Here is a 23,876-nt window from a genome sequence, read left to right on the forward strand (position 1 = left end):
TTTAAAATATTGAAAAATCAAGGAAGGGATCCAATTTGGATTTTATTAAATAAACCGATGAAATGATGCGAGTAGTTCGATGGTTTTGATACTAAACAGTAGAGGTAGCGTCCTCTACCAGCGAATCGTGTCAAATATTTATTGTTCTCAATCATATACCTTGTTAGGTTTCTGTCCCTTTCTGTATATATCCCTGCCTTTCACAATTTAAATTTAACAATGTTTTTTATTTTAAACAATCAGTACAAATCTCATTATTTTTTTTTTCTTCAGGGAGACACACCTCTACACACTGCAGCCAGGACCGGTGATAAATCTATTGTTTCAAACTTACTTTCAAAAGGTGCTCCCCTAAATGAAAAGAACGAATCTGTGAGTTTTACTTTTATTTTACTCCATTCTGTGAGTTTTAGGGGAATAAACTTGTTGAATATAAATAAAATATACAACACTTAACGTTGACTTAAAAACATTAATTATAATTTCAACATCATTTATCATAACTGCAACTTTAAAAATGTTGATGTAAATTAAGGTTTTCTTAAATCATATTCGAACTAGGGTTACAAACGATCTCTTTACATCTCACACTTTTGAAAAGATTGTTTGTTGTTTGTTGGGGTTTAACCTCCGAGCAGCAATATTCCAGCTATATTCAGACGATGAACATGATATTGATGATAAAATGAACATGAAGTAATGATAAAATGAAAAAGGGATGGGACACAAGGGCAATGGGGCGACAAATTTTGATTGCCACTGGAAATAGGGAGAGGTGGGTAGGGTCGGGCAATTTAGCCTCCTGTGGCGGAGCCCTATGGTTCCTACTCCGGGAGAATACCACAGTAGGGTTCTTTAACGTGCGAAGAACGTAACATCTTTCCCAACACGGTGCACCACTATGGTTTGCGGTCAGGTTTTCCGTATTATAGCCTGACAACCCCAGCATGTAACACGCCAGGTTGTACCTCATTCCACCATCTGAGGCACACATCCCAGTTGCTCTGTGGGCAGAGCGCCCTAGCCCTCGGCTAGGGTTCTGAGCACTATTTAGTCGCCTTTTACGATAAACTTAGCGCTGCTGCTGGCCTATTCTTTTGACACCCGGACCTGCAAGGGGCCTTTTGAAAAAGAATGATATTATTGAGAGAAACCGTTAAATGTTATACTGTATAAGTATTATTATTCGTGGGGGTAAGAACTTTCTTGGGTTTTGTAAACCAAGAAATTTGGTTCCAAACAACTAGGAAATTTCCAATACCAATGTATGATACAGTTATAAAATCCACGAAATCAAGAATCTACGAATTGATATTTTCCAATATTTCAATATTTTCCAAACTTTTTGTATCGCACTAGAACTATTAACAAATAGGCTTCTGGAACAGGGTTATGTTGCTACAAGATTGAAGTCAATCACTACAGAAGATTTCTGGTCGTCATCATGAACTCATGCATCGTTATGGTGTATCCATCTGCACCATGAAAACTGATTTATTCAACGGGTTATTGTTTTCCTTTCCTCGTTTGTCTACCCCGGACTTGACTTTTTATGAGCAACTCGGCGGATGTTTCTAGAAAAGCAGAGCCCCGTGCAGGTCCGGGTGTTAAAAGAATAGGCCTGCAGCAGCGTTAAGCTTGTCGTATAAGGCGACTAAATAATGCTCAGAACCCTAGCCGGGGGCTATCGCGCTCTGCCAACAGAGCAACTGGGATGTGTGCCCCAGGTGGTGGAATGGGGTACCCCTGGCGTGTTACTTGCTGGGGCTGTCAGGCTATAATACGGACAACCTGACCGCAAACCATAGTGGTGCACCGTGTTGGTAAAGATGCCACGTTCCTCGCTAAAGAACCCTGCTGTGGTATTCGATAGGAGTAGAAACCTTTGCGCTCCTATCGAATACCACAGCAGGGTTCTTTAACGTGCGAGGAACGTGGTATCTTTCCAAACACGGTGCACCACCATGGTTTGCGGTCAGGTTTTCCGTATTATAGCCTGACAACCCCAGCATGTAACACGCCAGGGGTACCCCATTCCACCACCTGGGGCACACATCCCAGTTGCTCTGTGGGCAGAGCGCCTAGCCCTCGGCTAGGTTTCTGAGCACTATTAAGTCGCCTTTTACGACAAGCTTAGCGCTGCTGCAGGCCTATTCTTTTAATACCCGGACCTGCACGGGGCGCTGTGGTATTCGATAGGAGTAGGAACATTTGCGCTCCGCCACAGGAGGCTAAATTGCCCGACCTTACTCATCTCCCCTTTTTCTAATGGCAATCAAAGTTTGTCGACCCTGTTGTCCTTGTGACCCATCCTTTTTTTTATCATTTCATGTTCATTTTATCATCCATTTCATGTTCATTGTCTGGATATAGCTGAAATATTGCTGCTCGGATGGTTAAACCCCAAGAAACAAACAATATAATTTGTTACATGTTGTTGAACAATCACTTCTAATATAAGTTTGGTACAAGTTCAATATACCTAGAAAAAAAATGTGCTCTGACGCCTTTGCCTACCTTTTTTCATACAACATTAAAAACTCTTGCCACAGGATGAGAACTTATAAACCATTGCACCTTGCAGTCAGTCCCAAGCTCCACAAAAACGTAAAAAAATACTTGTCTGATGAAATTCTTAACTGTTTATTATGCAATCAATTTCAAAGACGTGCACTGGCATGGCAGTTAAACATTTTCCCAAGTCTCAAGCATATTTTAAATCATTTGACGCTGGGCCATAAAGTTAAAAATAGATATACCATCGGGTACCTTTTCATCATGTTAACTTTATTGAGATTTAAAATCCTATGCACTTATATGTTTACTGAAATATGGCTAAAAAAGGCCAACATGTAAATGTTTTTTATATTTGTATTCTTGCTATATAACATAAAAAATATTTTTTGTTTTTTATACTTTTTGTTACATTAATGACATTAAGTTAAAGAAACTTGTTCATAAAGCACTTGCAAAATTGTGGATGTTGTTAATTATTTTTTTTTAAATATTTTGTTCTGTCGGCTGTTACAGGGAGAAACACCCTTGCACATAGCTGCCCGGGAGAATGAAGAGTCTGTCGTGATACTTTTACTTTCATGTGAACCTCTACTAAACGAACAGAATAAATCGGTAAAAATGATCTTACAACCTTCATTCATTTATTTGCATTAACGTTATATTCATGTTTTGTTGTTGTTTTTTTTTCCAATTCAATTTAACCATAGGAAACAAAGATCCCCGCTTTGTTTATTGTTGAAAAAGGTATATTTGTATTATGGTGAATGTATGTGGTAAGATTTATTAAATATAATAAGATTTGGATTTGAAATATGGGTGATAACAAAATTACCGAACACTAATCCGTTTCACAATCAAGTAAAGTCCAAAATAAATCTGGCAAAATAGATATTATACCACCGGAGGAGCTGGTAACGCAATGATCTTGACTTGATACAGCGCATTTCAAACGAAACGGTGTTAAATATAGGTTTTAACCCAGACAACAAAATAACAGATGATGACAACATTTTTGTTAACGTTATAAGTTTTCAACAAGTTTGTTTAGTGGAAATGGCGCTATTATTTCACAATTATTTGCTTGGTCTTGCAATTGATTGATTGTTTGGGTTTAACGCCCGAGCACCAATATTTTAGTTATATCCAGGTGATAAAATGAACATGAAATAATGATGGGATTGGGCAAAAGAATGATAGGGTCGATGCGTTTCGATTGCCACTGGAAATGGAGAGGTGGGTAGGATCGGGCAATTTAGCCTCATGTGGCAGAGCCCCATTTCCTAATCCCAGAGAATAACACAGAATAAGAGCGTAAAAATCCCGTGCTTATGATATGCAACAAGCAAACGTTCCTACTCCGAGAGAATACAACTGCAGGGTTCTTTAACGTGCAAGGAACGTGGCATTGCAGATAAGTCTGAACCATTTTTTTCATATAATAGGGTAAGGCTAATCTCCAAAAACTAAAGGGCCGTCTGAGTTGTCCCTAGGCGCAATGTGTTCAAATTTAAAAGAACACTCGATAGGTTATACTCAAGTTATGGTAAGCAAACGGACGCCATTATAGTGAAGACAGGTACATTTGTGGTTGATATTTAGCTGCCCCTATGCAGAATATTTCATCTTCAGTTAGTTGGGGGTTTAACGTCCGAGCAGCAATGTTTCAGCTATATTCAGACAATGAACATGAAATTGATGATAAAATGAACATGAAATGATGGAATGAAAAAGGGGTGGGACACAAGGACAAAGGGGTCGACAAATTTCGATTGCCACTGGAAATGGGGAGAGGCGGGCAGGGTCGGGCAATTTAGCCTCCTGTGGCGGAGCCCTATGGTTCCTACTCCGGGAGAATACCACAGTAGGGTTCTTTAACGTGCGAGGAACGTGGCATCTTTCCCAACACGGTGCACCACTATGGTTAGCGGTCAGGTTTTCCGTATTATAGCCTGACAACCTGACAACATCTTCAGATTGCAAGTTTCTTTTCGTTATTTTTACTAAGTATCAATACATTTACTAACGACGAATCAGGGTGGTTCCATTATACATGAAGCAGATCGTGTTTTTTTTTCTGTTTAATATTTGTATTTGTTGTTGTTTTTTTTTATTTTGCAATTGAATAAAATAAGATTTGAATGTGTCATGGAACTCCATTTAGAAGTTCCTGAATAAAAGATGCTCCACTCCCTCCCTCGATCAACCAATCAACGGGAAACCCAAAAAGGGTTTGTTTGTTTGTTGGGGTTTAACCTCCGACTCCGAGCAGCAATATTTCAGCTACATTCAGACAATGAACATGAAATGGATGATAAAATGAACATGAAATGAAAAAAAAGGATGGGTCACAAGGATCGACAAATTTTGATTGCCACTGGAAAAAGAGGGGATGGGTAAGGCCGGGCAATTTAGCCTCCAGTGGCGGAGCGCAAAGGTTCCTACTCCTATCGAATACCACAGCAGGGTTCTTTAACGTGCGAGGAACGTGGCATCTTTCCCAACACAGTGCACCACCATGGTTTGCGGTCAGGTTTTCCGTATTATAGCCTGACAACCCCAGCATGTAACACGCCAGGGGTACCCCATTCCACCACCTGAGGCACACATCCCAGTTGCTCTGTGGGCAGAGAGCCTAACCGCCGGCTAGGTTTCTGAGCACTATTTAGTCGCCTTATACGACAAGCTTAGCGCTGCTGCAGGCCTATTCTTTTAACACCCGGACCTGCACTGGGCCCCAAAAAGGGACTAAGATGGAAAAACAAAGAAAGAAGGTGCACAAAAGCATCATGTGGTAAAAATTGTATGTAAGTTTCCTCAAATTCCATTCAGCTGTTACGGTCTGATAGACGAACGGGCGGACAGCATGTTCACATTTCAAGCTGGTTGTGTAATAAGGGTCAGCATTTTAGGCAATGTCCAATCTTAGTAAAGTATTTGATGTAGTGTAAATAAAATACCACAAAAGAGGTGAAGAAATGGGACCCATTTTAACAAAATTGTAAATGACAGTTAAAAATTAAATGGGAGTCCGGAAGTTAAAAATAATACGACCGCAGTAGCCCTAAGCTTGTGGTAAAGGCGACTTAATGCTCAAAACACTCTTCCTACAGAGCAACTGAGTTGTTTTATCCAAGGTGGTTGAATGGGGTACGCTTAGCATACCTCATGCTGGAGTTGTCAGGCTATAATGCGGAAAACATCATTGCAAACCATAGTGATTTAACGTGATGGGAAAGATGCTATGTCCCTCACATGTGAAAGAACCCAGTTGTGGTATTCGATAGGAGTAAGAACCTTTGCGCTTCGCAACAGGAGGTTAAATTGCCCGACCCTACCCATCCCTCCCTTTTCTTGTGGCGTGTTACATGCTGGGGTTGTCAGGCTATAATACGGAAAACCTGACCGCAAACCATAGTGGTGCACCGTGTTGGGAAAGATGCCACGTTCCTCGCACGTTAAAGAACCCTACTGTGGTATTCTCCCGAAGTAGGAACCATAGGGCTCCGCCACAGGAGGCTAAATTGCCCAACTCTACCCATCTCTCCCTATTTCCGGTGGCAATCAAAATTTGTGGACCCTACTGTCCTTTTGTCCCATCCCTTTTTTCATTTCATCATTATTTCATGTTCATTTTATCATCAATTCCATGCTCGGACGTTAGACTCCAACAATCAATCAATCAATTTTTGGCAATCAAAATTCGTCGACCATATTATCCTTGTGCCATATCCCCTTTTCTCATTTCATCTCCATCATTTCACGTTCATTTTATCATCCATTCATGTTCCTCGCCTGAATATAGCTGAAATATTGCTGCTCGGGCGTTAAAACCCTATAATCAATATCAATCAGTCAAAAGAAAATTACCACTTAATGGAAGATATACGCATCAATGAACCAATTTAAAATATTTATTCAATACTTGAATATCCGAGTTTAAAAAGAGCGGATTTGCTTAAGGGTGACATCTTTGCTCAAGTAATTGAACCCTTGTTTGGAATTGTCGTCATTTAATATCAGTGTCACTTGGAAACTTGCATACTGTAAGTCATTCTAATGTTCTAGTGACGTAATTCTTTCAATTAGAATTTCCTGCCTTACCGTAAGTCTACTACTGAAATAGTATATTTTGTGTTTGTATGTTTTCTGAGATTTCATCAATTTAAAACATGTTTTACCTATATTATCAATATATACGTAGCGTGGACTAATTGTCCGGGTGTTAAAAGAATAGGCCTGCAACAGCGCTAAGCTTGTCGTAAAAGGCGACTAAATAGTGCTCAGAACCTTAGCCGGGGGCTAGGGCGCTCTGCCCACAGAGCAACTAGGATGTGTGCCCCAGGTGGTGGAATGGGGTACCACTGGCGTGTTACATGCTGGGGTTGTCAGGCTATAATACGGAAAACCTGACCGCAAACCATAGTGGTGCAAGGTGTTGGGAATGATGCCACGTTCCTCGCACGTTTAAGAACCCTACTGTGGTATTCTCCCGGAGTAAGAACCATAGGGCTCCGCCACAGTAGGCTAAATTGCCCAACCCTACCCATTTCTCCCTATTTCCGGTGGCAATCAGTATGTCGACCCCACTGTCCTGATGTCCCATCCCTTTTTCATTTCATCATCATTTCGTGTTTATTTTATCATCAATTGCATGTTCATCGTCTGAATATAGCTGAAATATTGCTGCTCGGACGTTAAACGCCAACAAACAAACTGGACTAATTGTATAATACTTTTCATTTCAGGGAGACACCCCTCTACACATTGCAGTCAAAGAAGGGTGTGAATCTACTGTTTCACATTTAATCTCCAAAGGAGCTTTACTAAATGTCAAGAACGAATCTGTAACTATCATAAAACCATTTTTCTATATTCAATGAGCTTTTTTAAAATAAGCGTATGACCATTGAAACCAATGAAAAATTTAGGCGTATATTTTTTTAAAAACAATATATGCAAAAATAAATTATAAAGGATTTACTAAAGATTAGCACCGTTTGGGATGAACGATTATATAATCATATGCATCAATGCTAGCAAAGGGAAATGCGTTACTAAAATTATTCACAATTGTTTGTTGAACTTTACCTTGGATATTTTTCGTAATGAAAATTATGGTAGACATAAAAGACAAGGAAATTTTTGTACTTTAAAAAAAACTGTTGTCAGGCAGTAGTGCAAATATGTCAAAGTGTCAGAATTTTATTTAGAATTTAAAATGATATGCATTAGAGTGTGAACGGGAAACGACACGAAAAAAATTGTTTTATTTGAGTACAGACATAGACATTAAAATTAACTTAAACATTCAATCAAAATTGTAGACATTGGATGCATTATAAATTAAATCATGAATTTAAGTTAATTTTTTTTTCAATCAGTAGCATTCCGTTAACGAAACTTGTGCCAAAGTAAGTTTATTAGTTGTATATTTCTTTTTGTCGGATGTTTCAGGGAGAAACACCTTTGCACATAGCTGCCTGCGAGAAAAATGAAGCAGTGGTCTTACTTTTACTTTCAGCTCGGCCTCTAATAAACGAACAGAATAAATCGGTATTTATGAAAATGATTTTACGTTTTTCTAACTCTCATTAGTATCGTTACATTTAACGTTATATTTCAACTTTCTCTTTCTTCATTGTCATTCAGTGAAAACCTTGATTTGTTTATCGTACTGAAAGATGTTAAGTGGTGTAGACAATCAGTTAAATTAATTCATAAATTCTAAAATGATGACCAATATGTCAGTAAAGTACTTCACATGTTATTTGATTTGATGTCTATGCTGTCAGTAATACGAAATCGCAAAATAGACAAAAAAATTTGCTTCTTAGCTTCAACTCAACAACAACTCCGTGCAGGTCCGGGTGTGAAAAGAACAGGCTTGCAGCAGCGCTAAGCTTGTCGTTAAAGGCGACTAAATAGTGCTCATAACCCTAGCCGGGGGCTAGGCGCTCTGCCCACAGAGCTACTGGGATGTGTGCGCCAGGTGGTGGAATGGGGTAACCCAGGCGTGTTACATGCTGGGGTTGTCAGGCTATAATACGGAAAACCTGACCGCAAACCATAGTGGTGCACCGTATTGGGAAAGATGCCACGTTCATCGCACGTTAAAGAACCCTACTGTGGTATCCTCCCGGAGTAGGAACCATAGGGCTCCGCCACAGGAGGCTAAATTGCCCGACCCTACCCACCTCTCTCTATTTCCATTGGCAATCAAAATTTGTCGACCTCATTGTCCTTGTGTCCCATCCTTTTTTCATTTCATCATCATTTCGTGTTCATTTTATCATCAATTTCATGTTCATTGTCTGAATATAGCTAAAATATTACTAGTCAGACGTTAAACCCCACAAACAAACAAGCCCCGTGCAGGTCCGGATATTAAAAGAATAGGCCTGCAGCAGCGCTAAGCTTGTATAAGACGACTAAATAGTGCTCATAACCCTAGCCGGGGGCTAGGCGCTCTGCCCACAGAGCTACTGGGATGTGTGCGCCAGGTGGTGGAATGGGGTACCCCAGGCGTGTTACATGCTGGGGTTGTCAGGCTATAATACGGAAAACCTGACTGCAAACCATAGTGGTGCACCGTATTGGGAAAGATGCCACGTTCATCGCACGTTAAAGAACCCTACTGTGGTATTCTCCCGGAGTAGGAACCATAGGGCTCTGCCACAGGAGGCTAAATTGCCCGACCCTACCCACCTCTCTCTATTTCCATTGGCAATCAAAATTTGTCGACCTCATTGTCCTTGTGTCCCATCCCTTTTTCATTTCATCATCATTTCGTGTTCATTTTATCATCAATTTCATGTTCATTGTCTGAATATAGCTGAAATATTACTAGTCAGACGTTAAACCCCACAAACAAACAAGCCCCGTGCAGGTCCGGATATTAAAAGAATAGGCCTGCAGCAGCGCTAAGCTTGTATAAGACGACTAAATAGTGCTCAGAAACCTAACCGGGGGCTAGGGCGCTTTGCCCACAGAGCAACTGCGGTGTGTGCCCCACGTGGTGGAATGGGGCACCCCTGGCGTGTTACATGCTGGGGTTGTCAGGCTATAATACGGTAAACCTGACCGCAAACTATAGCGTTTTTTTTTCATTTCATGTTCATTTTATCATCCATTTCATGTTCATTGTCTGAATATAGCTGAAATATCTTTCCCAACACGGTGCACCATTATGGTTTGCGGTCAGGTTTTCCGTATTATAGCCTGACAACCCCAGCATGTAACATGCCAGGGGTACCCCATTCCACCACGTAGGCCTGCAGTAGCCCTAATTCGGTAGGAGTAGGATTTGTTTGTTTGTTTGTTGGGGTTTAACGTCCGAGCAGCAATATTCAGACAATGAACATGAAATGGATGATAAAATGAACATGAAATGAAAAACAAAGGGTGGGCCACAAGGACAATAGGGTCGACAAATCTTGACTGCCACTGGAAAAAGACCCCGAGCCTCCTGTGGCGGAGCGCAAAGGTTCCTACTCCTATGGAATACCACAGCAGGGTTCTTTAACGTGCGAGGAACGTGGCATCTTTCCCAACACGGTGCACCACTATGGTTTGCGGTCAGGTTTTCCGTATTAAGGCCTGACAACCCCAGCGGTACCCCATTCCACCATCTGGGGCACACATCCCAGTTGCTCTGTGGGCAGAGCGCCCAGCCCCTGGCTAGGTTTCTGAGCACTATTTAGTCGCCTTTTACGACAAGCTTAGCGCTGCTGCAGGCCTATTCTTTTGACACCCGGGCCTGCACGGGTGTGAAACCCCAACAATCAATCAAAATCATTTTATACGAAGACAGTTTTATTCAATTAGCGACAGTATATCACTAGTACATCCGCGATCAATACATTTCATTTTGATCGCTTTATGTGAATGGTTGTGACGGAAAATCAGGAAAATAGAGTTGTCATCTTGTGAATATTTCACCATTTCTATAGCTTAAGAATCAAGCTTTACTGTTACGCTTTTTAAAATTCGTTTACTCTTTATTTTAGGGATTAACGCCCCTCCATTTAGCTGCTATGTCTGGTTCTAAGTCTATCACTGTTGCCTTGCTTAAAACTGGTGCGATAATGGACATGAAGGATTTAATGGTAAGAAGGATTATGTATAATATGTATTAAAAACAAAATTAAATATTTTTTTTAAAACTGAATTTTCTAAATATAATCAACATTCACTACAGGATGGAAAAAATGAATATAATTTCGGATAACCAATATCCTACCTCAGCACTACCAAAATACGATTCTGTTATACATATATAATGTTCATACTCTATATTTACTTACGAGGAAGTATCACTCGGTTCATGAAAGCATTTTTTTATACAGCCTAGTTGATCAAGTAGTCTAGAGCGTCTAACTTTTCATCGTCTGCATTCTTGCATTTATTCCCGAGTTTGAAATGTACCTTAAGACTCCAAACTCGAACTTTTTTGACATATATTGCAATCCCACCTGCACTAAGTCAAACTCGCTACACCACTCGGCAAACATTCGCTGGTTGGGTCATTACTCCTTGTAGGTTCAATAAAAACAAATAAATACTGTACATATATTTACATCTCAAAAGGTTACAACTATTCACTACACTGTTCTATCGGATCATTTTAAAACAGGGAAGTTTGTTTGTTTGTTTGTTGGGGTTTAACGTCCGAGCAGCAATATTTCAGCTATGTTCAGACGATGAACATGAAATTGATGAGGAAATGAACATGAAATGATAATAAAATGAAAAAAGGATGGGACACAAGGACAATGGAGTCGACAAATTTTGATTGCCACTGGAAATAGGGATAGGTGGGTAGGTCCGGTTGTTAAAAGAAGTCCTGCAGCAGCGCTAAGCTTGTCGTATAAGGCGACTAAATAGTGCTCAGAAACCTAGCCGGGTGCTAGACGCTTTGCCCAGAGCAACTGGGATGTGTGCCCCAGGTGGTGGAATGGGGTACCCCTGGCGTGTTACATGCTGGGGTTGTCAGGTTATAATACGGAAAACCTGACCGCAAACCATAGTGGTGCACCGTGTTGGGAAAGATGCCACGTTCCTCGCACGTTAAAGAACCCTGCTGTGGTATTCTCCCGAAGTAGGAACCATAGGGCTCCGCCACAGGAGGCTAAATTGCCCGACCTTACCCATCCCCCTTTTTCCAGTGGCAATCAAAATTTGTCGATCCTATCACCCTTGTGACCCATCTTTTTTTTCATTTCATGTTCATTTTATCATCCATTTCATGTTCATTGTCTGAATATAGCTGAAATATTGCTGCTCGGACGTTAAACCCCAACAAACAAACAAACAAGCAATTTAGCCTCCTGTGGCGGAGCGCAAAGGGTCCTACTCCGGGAGAATACCACAGTAGGGTTCTTTAACGTGCGAGGAACGTGGCATCTTTCCCAATACGGTGCACCACTATGGTTTGCGGTCAGATTTTCCGTATTATAGCCTGACAACCCCAGCATGTAACACGCCAGGAGTACCCCATTCCAGTTGCTCTGTGGACAGAGCGCCATAGCCCCCGGCTAGGGTTCTGAGCACTATTTAGTCGCCTTTTACGACAAGCTTAGCGCTGCTGCAGGCATGTTCTTTTAAGAAACAATGTTTCAACGTTCCAGGTCCCGAAAATCTGGAATAAATCCTGTAAGAATTCATTTATTTTTTAGGGAATGACACCCCTAGATCTGGCAGACGATTACAAACATCAAAATGTATCTAAACTTTATAAGGTACTTTATATTATGTCAGTTTACCATACATTTCTTTCGCTGCACATTTTTAGGTGGTAAATGATGTTTTTTTTTCATAAGAAACTTGCTCGTATCATACATTAGACCCAGAGTTGTTATTATAATGAAAAAAAAAACCAGCTTGTATCATACATTAATACATTAAATCGACAGTAATTATTATAAAGAAAAAAAAACAATACTATTTATAAAGAGTGAATCACTGGAAACTTTAACAGCTTGCATTTTTATTTTACAGAAAATACTGGCATCAGGTAAAATATTTCTTTTCGTTATTTGAATTATGTATAGGTCTTGTTGATTTTACATGAAAATTGAGGTTAAGTACCAAGAAAGGTTTTAAATGTTTTTCTTAATTACTTGTGTACTGTCGATAAATTAAGGCCACTAACTTAAACATTTGACGGTAGTTCTAATAGCCTGAATTTCATTTGTAATTTTATACATGTTTGTATACATTTATTTGTAGATTGTCTTTGTAATATATATAACGATATTAACAATGTTAATTACCAATCATAATGTGTAACTAGGTTTACCAAAAGAACTATTGTACCTGTCCACAAATGACGGCGCTACATTCACCTCAAGCCTAAAATCAGGCTTTTATTTGTCATTCGTCGGGAAAATTATGTGTGTAGGGTGCGAAGCGGTAGGAAAAACTGCTATCATATCCGTGTTGAGAGGAAAAAAACCTAGTAAAGTGAGGAAATCAACCGAGGGTATAGATTTACATATTTATAGAGCAGCAGTAGATAAAGAAAACAGAACATGGGTTTTAGAAGGTATTATATACTGAGTATTACATGTCAAAATCTGTATCACGTGCATATGCTGTATCAACCCGTGACTCCTATATCACCCCAAGGGCCACTGATTTTAACATGTCATGTTCATATATTATAGCCCCGTGCAGGTCCGGTTGTTAAAAGAATAGGCCTGCAGTAGCCTAATTCGGTAGGAGTAGGATTTGTTTGTTTGTTTGTTGGGGTTTAACGTCCGAGCAGCAATATTCAGACAATGAACATGAAATGGATGATAAAATGAACATGAAATGAAAAACAAAGGGTGGGCCACAAGGACAATAGGGTCGACAAATCTTGACTGCCACTGGAAAAAGACCCCGAGCCTCCTGTGGCGGAGCGCAAAGGTTCCTACTCCTATGGAATACCACAGCAGGGTTCTTTAACGTGCGAGGAACGTGGCATCTTTCCCAACACGGTGCACCACTATGGTTTGCGGTCAGGTTTTCCGTATTAAGGCCTGACAACCCCAGCGGTACCCCATTCCACCACCTGGGGTCACACATCCCAGTTGCTCTGTGGGCAGAGCACCCTAGCCCCCGTCAAGATTTCTGAGCACTATTTAGTCGCCTTTTACGACAAGCTTAGCGCTGCTGCAGGCCTATTCTTTTGACACCCGGACCTGCATGGGGCGGTGGGAGTAGGAACCTTGCGCTCCGCAACAGAAGGCTAAATTGCCTGACCATACCCATTACTCCCTTTTTCTAATGGCTATCGGAATTTGTCGACCCCATTATCCTTACGTCCCATCCCATCAGGATCATCATTTCATGTTCATTTTGTCATCCTTTTCATGTTCATCACCTGATTACAGCTGCTCGGGGGTTAAACCTTAACAATCAATCAATCATTATATTATATACTTTAACCATATTTTAGGTATGGTCTGTGAAGGGGTGCGCTGTAAGGTATGCGACAGTGCTATAGGTATGATATAGGGTAGTCGATATATGGTTTAAACAAATACTTATAATGCATATACGCCTCGTGCAGGTCCGGGTGTTAAAAGAATAGGCCTGCAGAAGCGCTAAGCTTGTCGTATAAGGCGACCAAATAGTGCTCAGAAACCTAGCCGGCGGCTAGGCGCTCTGCCCACAGAGCAACTGGGATGTGTGCCCCAGGTGGTGGAATGGGGTACATTTTTCATAGGCCTTAAAGTAGGACTTTGACCATATTTTGGTGGATAAGAGTTGCAGTATACATTTGTTTTCTCACAAGTAGTAAGTAATTGGAGCGGCGTTTGTGTTCTATTCCATATAAAATCAGGCTTTCTAATCGATGAATGTTGTTGAGCCTCGTTTTGAGTGTTTGGAAAATTGTACTACGTGTTTTAAAAGGTAGGAAGAATATTAAATTATTCCAGTCTTATTACAATAATTTTATTGATTTATGCAAGATATTGGGTTTCCTGAAAATCGTATTTCAGGTTATCTCAGCCCAAGTGCTATTAATCTGTCAATTAATGCTGTGTGTCCTGATAATTGAACTGGATAAGATTCAGCAGTCAGTAATATTTTAAGAGCAAAAATTATCTCTCTTTCCAATTCGATATTTTCAAGCGCTTGATGCTGAAGATTTGGCCTTTAAAGATCTAGTGAGCATGCCACAACTAGTCCATCGAGACTTAGACGCTCTAGATGAAATTGAAGATGTTTATGATCGAGACGAATGTACTGAGGTTGTGACACCTACCAAAAGACAGAGTAGTTGGCAATTCGACGATAGCACGGTACGAAAGGAATACGATTGTCCAACTGACAACAAAGAAGATAACCAGAAATCGAAACTGCAATGGTTAAAGCAGAAATTGGGTATTGAGAAAGCCGAAATACGTACGATCGATGATTTACAAAAAGAAGCCGTTCGGCGAGGAAAGAAGGGTCTACTGAGCAGATCCGTGGCCCCCATCAATATGATGGATTTCGGTGGGCAGTCAGCATTCTACTCGACCCACCAATCCTTTCTTACATATAGAGGCATCTATATTTTAGTTCTAGACGGAAGTAGACGCTTTGATGATGTGATTGATACTGAATCATTCATTCCAGGGCGCTTTGACAGACCAACCTCACGAGGTAAGTGTAAGTTGGCAGTTCCAATTTCGTGGGTCAGTTTATAAATATATAAAAACCGTATGAATAAGAATAAATATTGACGGTATGAGGTCATAAACCGTTGTAACTTATATGAACAAAACATTAGATCCTGTCTGACTTCGTTGAAACCTTAAAAAGCATGTACTAAGAAAAGTATTTGTGAATAAATGAAAGAACAGCGTTCCAATGTCCCCCGTGTAAAAAAATGCGGAAAACTTTAAATTTACGGAAATTTTCTATGTTTGTTTCTTTGTTGGCGAGGAACATGAAATGGATGATAAAATGAACATGAAAAGGCTTGTTTGTTGGGGTTTAACATCCTAGCAGGAATATTTTAGCTATATTCAGACGATGAACATGAAATTGATGATAAAATGAACACGAAATGATCATAAAAAGAAAAAGGGATGGGACACAAGGACAATGGGGGCGACAAATTTTGATTGCCACTGAAAATAGGGAGAGGTGGGTAGGGTCGGGATATTTAGCCTCCTGTGGCGGAGCTCTATGGTTCCTACTCCGGGAGAATACTACAGTAGGGTTTTTTAACGTGCAGGAACACGGTGCACCACTATGGTTTGCGGTCTGGTTTTCCGTATTATAGCCTGACAACCCCAGCATGTAACACGCCAGGGGTACCCCATTCCACCACCTGGGGCACACATCCCAGTTGCTCTGTGGGCAGAGCGCCCTTTGTTTGTTTGTTTGTTGGGGTTTAACGTCCGAGCAGCAATATTCAGACGATGAACATGAAATTGATGATAAAATGTACATGAAATGATTAAATGAAACAGGGATGGGACACAAGGACAATGGGGTCGACAAATTTTGAATGCCACTGGAAATAGGGAGAGGTGGGTAGGGTCGGGCAATTTAGCCTCCTGTGGCGGAGCCCTATGGTTCCCACTCCGGGAGAATACCACAGTAGGGTTCTTTAACGTGCGAGGAACGTGGCTAGGGTTCTGAGCACTATTTAGTCGCCTTTTACGACAAGCTTAGCGCTGCTGCAGGCCTATTCTTTTAACACCCAGACCTGCATGGGGCCGCCCAGCATTACCATGGCCCCTCGCAACACGTCTCGGAGGACTATTAAAACGGGATTAAAAACTTTGTTTGTAATGATTTATGCAAATCAACGACGAGACAAAGGTTTTCTGTTTAACAAGTTAAAAGTGTATTCATTTTTTGAGGACTTGGTTATCAATACGAACAAACCAATAATTATTAATTGACAGTGAACCTAGTGCATGTTAGGGAAGTTAACTATCTTGTAACATTGCAAAATTTGGTTTTATTCCAGAATTTACGCTCTTCTGGGTTAGCTCAATAGTATCCTTCGCAAAAGGAAGTTCAGGCAATTTTCCAAAAATACTGGTTGTACTCACCCATAAAGACAAAGTTCCAGAGGTAATCTTGTTTCTGTATATCAACATTAAAATCGGCGATAACAAATTCATGAAAATATGTCATTAGAAATAAAATAATCGACTAATTATGTTTTTTATCGTGGTCATTGGTCATGTGCAGCTTTAATATATAGCGTTTTTTTTTGTCAACATCCTCTATTTTTGCATAAAGGAAACTGAAAGTATATAGTTAAATCTTCAGCTAATAAATAGCAATTATAAATATATTAAATATTGGCCACATGTTAAGGACCATGAATGTTAACAGAATGTGTATTTTTTTTTTATTTTTGGAAGTTTACTAATTATTCATCATCCGAAATACTGTTTTAAAAGACAAGTAAAAATTCAGAAATATTATTTCGATCGATACTAAATTCTTGAAGCCAATAAGATGTTAGATATTCTACAAATAAAACAAAAGCTATTAGCAAGTAAAGAAGGTTTTGATATAGTTCTGTGTATTGGTTTAAGGAGGTAGACCTATGGTATGTTTGTTTGTTTGTTGGGATTTAACGTCCGAGCAGCAATATCTCAGCTATATTCAGACAATGAACATGAAACGGATGATAAAATGAACATGAAATGAAAAAAAAGGATGGGTCACAAGAATAATAGGGTCGACAAATTTTGATTGCCACTGAAAAAAGGGGGATGGGTAAGGTCGGGCAATTTAGCCTCCTGTGGCGGAGTGCAAAGGTTCCTTCTCCTATCGAATACCACAGCAGGGTTCTTTAACGTGCGAGGAACGTGGCATCTTTCCCAACACGGTGCACCACTATGGTTTGCGATCAGGTTTTCCGTATTATAGCCTGACAACCCCAGCATGTAACACGCCAGGGGTACCCCATTCCACCACCTGGGGCACACATCCCAGTTGCTCTGTGGGCAGAGCGCCTAGCCCCTGGCTAGGGTTCTGAGCACTATTTAGTCGCCTTTTAGACAAGCTTAGAGCTGCTGCAGACCTATTCTTTTAACACCCGCGACCTATGGTAAGGGACAAAACTCTTATAAATCATTGAAACGTGTGTATTCAGCATTTAGATCATTCTCGTGTAAGGATCAACTGATTGATTGATTGATTGTTGTTTAATGCCGTTTCGGCGACCAGGGCTACATCACGGCAAGAACATTTAATGTAAGGAAAATATTAAAAGCAAGATCAAAGTCTCTTCCTGAAATAATGAAATTAAAACAAACAATTATTTACATATAAAAATGTACATAAAAGGCAAACGTTAGACATAAAATACATATAGAAACATAACTTCGATAAAAGAAGTGCCCCTTCCCCTAGGTCTGTATATACAATAATATGTAGCAAACATCATATGAACATTCGTCTGATATTTTTGTTAGAAAGCTATTGATGTTTTATGAATCATTTTAAAGGGTGAGACAGATCGAAAGGTGCGGACCATCTTAAGCGAAATTGAAAAGATGTTTCAGAACACGCCTGCAATCAACCATTTGGTCCTAAAATACGAGATATTCCTCAATGCAATGGATCCAAAAGACCCAAATTACGAAAAGTTACAACAAGTTCTCGTTGAATTGTTCTACAGTCAGCCATCCTGGGGTGAAAAACTACCTAAATCATGGATTTACCTCAAAATGATGATTAACAGAGCCGTAGAGAAGGGTGACGCAATTATGTCGATGGAAAAAATGAGAAGTATAAACCAGAACAACCCAGTACAGAGCCTATCGGAAAATGAACTACAGCTTTTTCTTAAGATCAACCATTCGCAAGGGGAAATCATCTACTTTCCTTTACCAGACCTTAGTGAGCAGATAGTCATATCACCAAAGTTTTTGGTGGATGCTCTACGATCTTTGATAACAGATAAGCGGTTCTGCAAAGGTGACCGACTGAAAACCCTTAAAACCGTTCACCAGCATGGGTTTGTGAAGAGAGGAGACATTTATGACATTTGGAAGGGCTATACGAAATTCATGCAATACAAGCAATACCTCCTGTCACTTATGGGACACCTTGATATTTTAGCCACACCCAGAATGTACAATGAATTTGGAGATTTGATAAAGTCAGATTCCTTCTACGTGCCTAGTCTTGTCAAAAGTGTAAATGATACATGCTATCTTGAACGAAGTTTCGAAGCCAGATCACTTGGCTTATCATTTAAATTTCACAGCAGCATACTGCCACCTGCTATTGGGTACAGGATAATTGCATCCTGTGTTGACCTGTATGAAGTACAAAGGTACAACGACAAGATGTTATTGTTTTCCGGAATGGTAATTGTCAAGGTAAAAAAGAATCTGGATCTTGTTGTTATTCTTAGATCTGATAGAGTAGACATCGCTCTGTTACATAGCACGTCCAGGCTTTACATACTTCGAGACACCGCTAATGGGGTATTGGAATGCCTAACGGACATCTTAACCGGTATCTTAGAAAGCTACAAGTTAACGTCATCAGAGGGAGAAATCAAACAAGATGTACCTTTCCATATAGAATTTCCTTGTTATGAGGTTTCATCACCATGCTACACCAACGAAAGTTCCTGCGAATTCGCCTGCATGCATGGGCACAAACTTACAAAAGAAATCAGATGTAGATGGTTTGTTGATAGGGTATGTCTTACAATTTGTTTCCAAAGAGAAATAACCAATTTTTTTTTAACGAAAGGTTGAACGCTTTACTAGGATAAAAAATGTAAAATGAAATTAAGGAATAGATTTAGATTTATCGGTGATTATTATTTTTTTTAAATGTGCCTATTTATATTAGGACAGTAAATGCTATCATCATGTACGAACCATTTCATACATCATGTTCTACTTTAAGTTCAAATAAAAAAAAAACACGGTAAAATATTAATGATATTAAATATGAAATGAACAGCATCGTTAATGGTACATAATTCATGTTTTCTTTTTATCAACAGAAAGAAGTGCATAGTTTCGAATGTGAAGGTAATACACATTATGTTGATCTTTTGGTTCAGTATTTTTTATGTAAAAAAAAAACGCCTAAAATCATTCGAACTTTCAGCATAATGCCAGATTGCTAATGAAGTATTATTTTCAAACAATAAAACTGAAAATAAAATAGTAACTAGCAAACTCGCAAAGAAAATAAATCGTCTATGTAGTTATGGAGTTGCCCCGTGCAGGTCCGGCTGTTAAAAGAATAGGCCTGCAGCAGCGCTAAGCTTGTCGTAAAAAGCGACTAAATAGTGCTCAGAACCCTAGCCAGGGGCCAGAGCGCTCTGCCCACAGAGCAACTGGGATGTGTGCCCCAGGTGGTGGAATGGGGTACCCCTGGCGTGTAACATGCTGGGGTTGTCAGGCTATAATACGGAAAACCTGACCGCAAACCATAGTGGTGCACCGTGTTGGGAAAGATGCCACGTTCCTCGCACGTTAAAGAACCCTACTGTGATATTCTCCCGGAGTAGGAACCATAGGGCTCCGCCACAGGAGGCTAAATTGCCCGACCCTACCCAACTCTCCCTATTTCCAGTGGCAATCAAAATTTGTCTACCCCATTGTCCTTGTGTCCCATCCCTTTTTCATTTTATCATCAATTTCATGTTCATCGTCTGAATATAGCTGAAATATTGCTGCTCGGACGTTAAACCCAAACAAACAAAGTTATGGAGTTTATATAAGCAAAGTACACCAATATCATTATGAAGGAACGTTATGTTCCGCAATTTTCTAATGTAAGAAAGATCAAGTTTTATAAGAATTTAGAACAAATACAGACCCATCGAATTTTTTTAAGCACATCTGACATTCGGTCAGACACAAGGTGATGACTTGTCTGACCGAAAAAAACTCTGAACAATTTATCGACACGCTAACATTTTTGATTGGGGGTGGGAATCTCAAAGTACATTTTATTATCAAGCTGATTTTAAAACTACTGGGTATGGGCTCTTGAATTTGCTAATTTGTCACCATTATTCATTTTGGCTAGAGTGTATATGATGAGTCTTCATAAACGAAACATGTGTACTTTGTTTTGAGTTCTTTGTATTATATATTGTTGATTTTTTAAATTTGAAATAAAGTATTGTTATTAAATTATAAAATCTATTCTCAATCTCTGGCATAAAACATAATCATTTCAAAATTCAACATTTCATCTTGATAGTCAAAACATTCACTGTCTTCATAATCATCATCATTGTCAAATGAAAATTTGTTTTATCAGACGTTCAATTATTAATCTTTATCAATTTCGATGTAAAAGAAATATACTTTATTATTTTTTTCATTATTATTTTGACAATATAATGACCGCATGTTTCACATGTAAACGAGTAGCGAGACAACGGCAGGGACGATATATCAAAGGACGAAATGACGTGTAGCGAATGAACCGGAAGTTACATATTGTTTACAATCAAATTGATTGACTATCTCGCTAGACTGTAGACTAATTTACGTAATTATTAAAACGTTCTAGTTTTATTATTCACAAAAACCACTTCAGTCTTGAGAAAATCTTCTTTAACGTAAGAAAAAAACATCGGACACCCGGGCCGACAAGCAACGTGTATTTACCGGACCCGGGACAATTTTACCGGACAGGTCCGACGGTCCGGCAGGTTTCGATGGGTCTGCAAATAATCAAACGGCATGTAATTATATTTTTACGTTGAAGATTTATATCTATATTTTAGACTTGACTGTTGGGGATCTTACTGCAAAGCCAACAGAACTTCATCTTGCAAATCTTGCTCTACACTTTACCCGGGAGGACATGTACTCTCTTGTTATAACTCTAGGACTAAAGAAAACTGACATTGATGCCATTGAATTTGATTGTGGGAGCAATCTCTTGAATGTGAAATTTCTTTGTTTGAGAACATGGAAACTGAAGACAAATGGGACCATTGGAGACATTATAAAGGCTATCAAAGATCTACGCCTGAATGTCCAAGTGGCTTGTATGGTATGTCAAACGACAATTTAAAAAAAATGAATGAAAAACCAATGTCTGAAAGAATACTGTTAACAGAAATTTAACTTTTTAAAATTTTAAATTAATTAAGTAATCAGCTACTATCGGCTTCACCAAACAATAATCAAACTGCGTTTTTTGTTTATTTTGTTTTGTTTTGTTCATTCTATTAACCTATCGACATAATTGCTTTATTTTCTTTAGATGACAAGAAATAAGCCTTTACGTGAGTATTGCTACATTTATGTTTAATATCAATATCTCGATAACTTATGTCAGTTGTCATAAAGTAAAACCGAAATATATGTTATCGTCAAAATAGGTTTTTTTTTTCTTTAATTCTTTTTACTATTTGCAATTAAGTGTTTTTTTTTCCTGAGATGTGAAAATGTAAACCATACAGATTTGTATGTGTATTTTATAATTAATTGAAACCAAATAATACAGTCAATCTATTATGTTTGAATAAGCCATTAGATATGATGTAACAAAAGTTTCAGTCGATTATTAAAGTATGAATTTAAACAGTACTGTAAATTTAGATATACAAGAAGTTTAGTATTATACAGATGTTTCCATAGTAATAATAGTTCCAATAGAACTATTCATGTGTAGCGCTTTTGGCAATTTATTTTAGATGTCCCAGATGAATGGTTGATACATGAACCTACAGATCAAATGCTGGATGCCATTGCAAGTGAAGTAATCTACGAAAGTTTGTTATTGTCAGTTCAACTTGGTCATAAGGCTTCCTTCTGGCTTGACATGATTCAGCAACGATACAAAATAGTACACATCAATAGAGAAGTGTTGGGCAAATGGAGAGAGAAACATTTTGCTCAAAACGGTATCAGAGATCTTGCGCAGGCGATGAACAATGTTGGTCTAAACATAACTGCTTTTTTCACAGACGTATAATGAACTTCTTTTAAACTGTACGCTAATGACTTATTTGTGTATTATTTTGTAGGGCTAGGGCGCTCTGCCCACAGGTCAACTGGGTTGTGTACCCCTGGCGTGATACATGCTGGGGTTGTCACGCTATAATACGGCTATAAAACCTGACCGCAAACCATAGTGGTGCACCGTGTTGGGAAAGATGTCACGCCCTAGTCCCCGACTAATGTTCTGAGCACTATTTAATCGCATTTTATGACAAGCTTAGCGCTGCTGCAGGCCTATTCTTTTGAGACCCGGACCTGCACGGGGCCAAGTGGTCAAGTAATGTGGTTGGATTTTCATTTATTATGTGGATGTGAGGATGAAATTTATAGTTATTGCTATCAGATAAATTTGTATTTGTTGTATGTATTCGAAGAGAAATAGGAAAATAATATTATTCTTATTTTTGCAGTCTTTTGTACTTGGCTTTGTAAGGTTACATCAAGTTTTATTCTTATATCAATTTTATTATAGAGTGCTTTGTTAGATATTAAATTGTATATTAACAGTGAGACCTTTCTTTGTGACTTAGAAATTGGTTGACAGGTTCAAAAAGATTAAAACTACATTTTAACTTGATATGTAGGGACTGTCAAGGAGTTTCGTTTAGACTGATTTTGAATTATTCAGAGGTGTGTTTTTTTTTAAAGTTTCACTGTATGTACACGTGTACACATGCTGTACATGTAGACGCTGTTTGTAATGTACATGCATAATTGAGCTAGAGATGGAGCTGTACTTATAATTTACATACCATTAGTAGTCTGAAGAAGTGATATTGAATACGTTAGTTCGATTGATCTTATGGTGAAATATATTTTACTATGAAAACTGTTATCTTCAACATGTTATAGTTTTCCTTTCGTATACCCCGGACTTGACTTTTTATGAGCAACTCTGCAGGTGTTTCTAGAAAACCAGAGGACGCACCCTACCAGTGCACCTGGTCTTTGCGCCCATTTTTTTTTAGTGGAGTCCGACGAGTTGTTCATTAACTTTTGTTACTTTATCTATATTATTTTAGTTACTTTATGTTCTTTGTCGTGTTTGTCTGTTATTCATTGTCCCTGGATTAACTCTTACAAAGTTTGACATTTTTGTATTCATTAAATAAAATTATATGCACTTATCATTTCATTTGTAACTCTATGTATTTCAATCTTTTCATTTTAGTCTTCATTTAAAAATGATAGAAGGGGACTGCAAAAAAAGACGTAGAAAAGGCGACACACGTATACTCGTAAATTTTTTTGCTTACTGGCGAAGAGGAAACTTAAGAAAATTTAATTACATGACAAAATGTTGTGAAAATAAGAACCGAAAAATGCTGTTAAATTTCACCATCTCCCCCACCCTTACGTGTTATCTTACATATGATGCCTTTATTTCGACAACACTCATATCGTTTAAAACAA

The 23,876-nt window shown here is 39.0% G+C and overlaps 1 protein-coding gene across 10 annotated transcripts in view; it reads left to right on the top strand.

Moving 5' to 3' along the window:
- The window catches only part of LOC148596692 (uncharacterized), a 43,155-nt gene extending 19,562 nt beyond the window's left edge, over positions 1-23,593 (top strand). For 4 of the 10 annotated variants that reach the window (XM_088563814.1, XM_088563816.1, XM_088563818.1 and 1 more), the window contains 15 exons: positions 274-372; positions 3,031-3,129; positions 7,263-7,361; positions 7,972-8,070; positions 10,524-10,622; positions 12,192-12,254; positions 12,514-12,529; positions 12,809-13,060; positions 14,638-15,153; positions 16,475-16,581; positions 17,973-19,178; positions 19,493-19,520; positions 21,239-21,510; positions 21,724-21,745; positions 22,157-23,593. In XM_088563814.1, the coding sequence (XP_088419940.1) occupies positions 274-372; positions 3,031-3,129; positions 7,263-7,361; positions 7,972-8,070; positions 10,524-10,622; positions 12,192-12,254; positions 12,514-12,529; positions 12,809-13,060; positions 14,638-15,153; positions 16,475-16,581; positions 17,973-19,178; positions 19,493-19,520; positions 21,239-21,510; positions 21,724-21,745; positions 22,157-22,437 (3,258 nt within the window). In that variant the 3' untranslated portion in view covers positions 22,438-23,593. The remainder of the gene's footprint in view (positions 1-273; positions 373-3,030; positions 3,130-7,262; positions 7,362-7,971; positions 8,071-10,523; positions 10,623-12,191; positions 12,255-12,513; positions 12,530-12,808; positions 13,061-14,637; positions 15,154-16,474; positions 16,582-17,972; positions 19,179-19,492; positions 19,521-21,238; positions 21,511-21,723; positions 21,746-22,156) is intronic. The other 6 variants (XM_088563823.1, XM_088563819.1, XM_088563820.1 and 3 more) reach the window with 6 other exon arrangements.
- The last annotated feature ends 283 nt before the right edge of the window (positions 23,594-23,876 follow it).

This window comes from Perna viridis, chromosome 15, assembly GCF_037379345.1.
Source record: "Perna viridis isolate PV_CMFRI_1.1 ecotype Kerala chromosome 15, ASM3737934v1, whole genome shotgun sequence".
Classification (NCBI taxonomy): domain Eukaryota; kingdom Metazoa; phylum Mollusca; class Bivalvia; order Mytilida; family Mytilidae; genus Perna; species Perna viridis.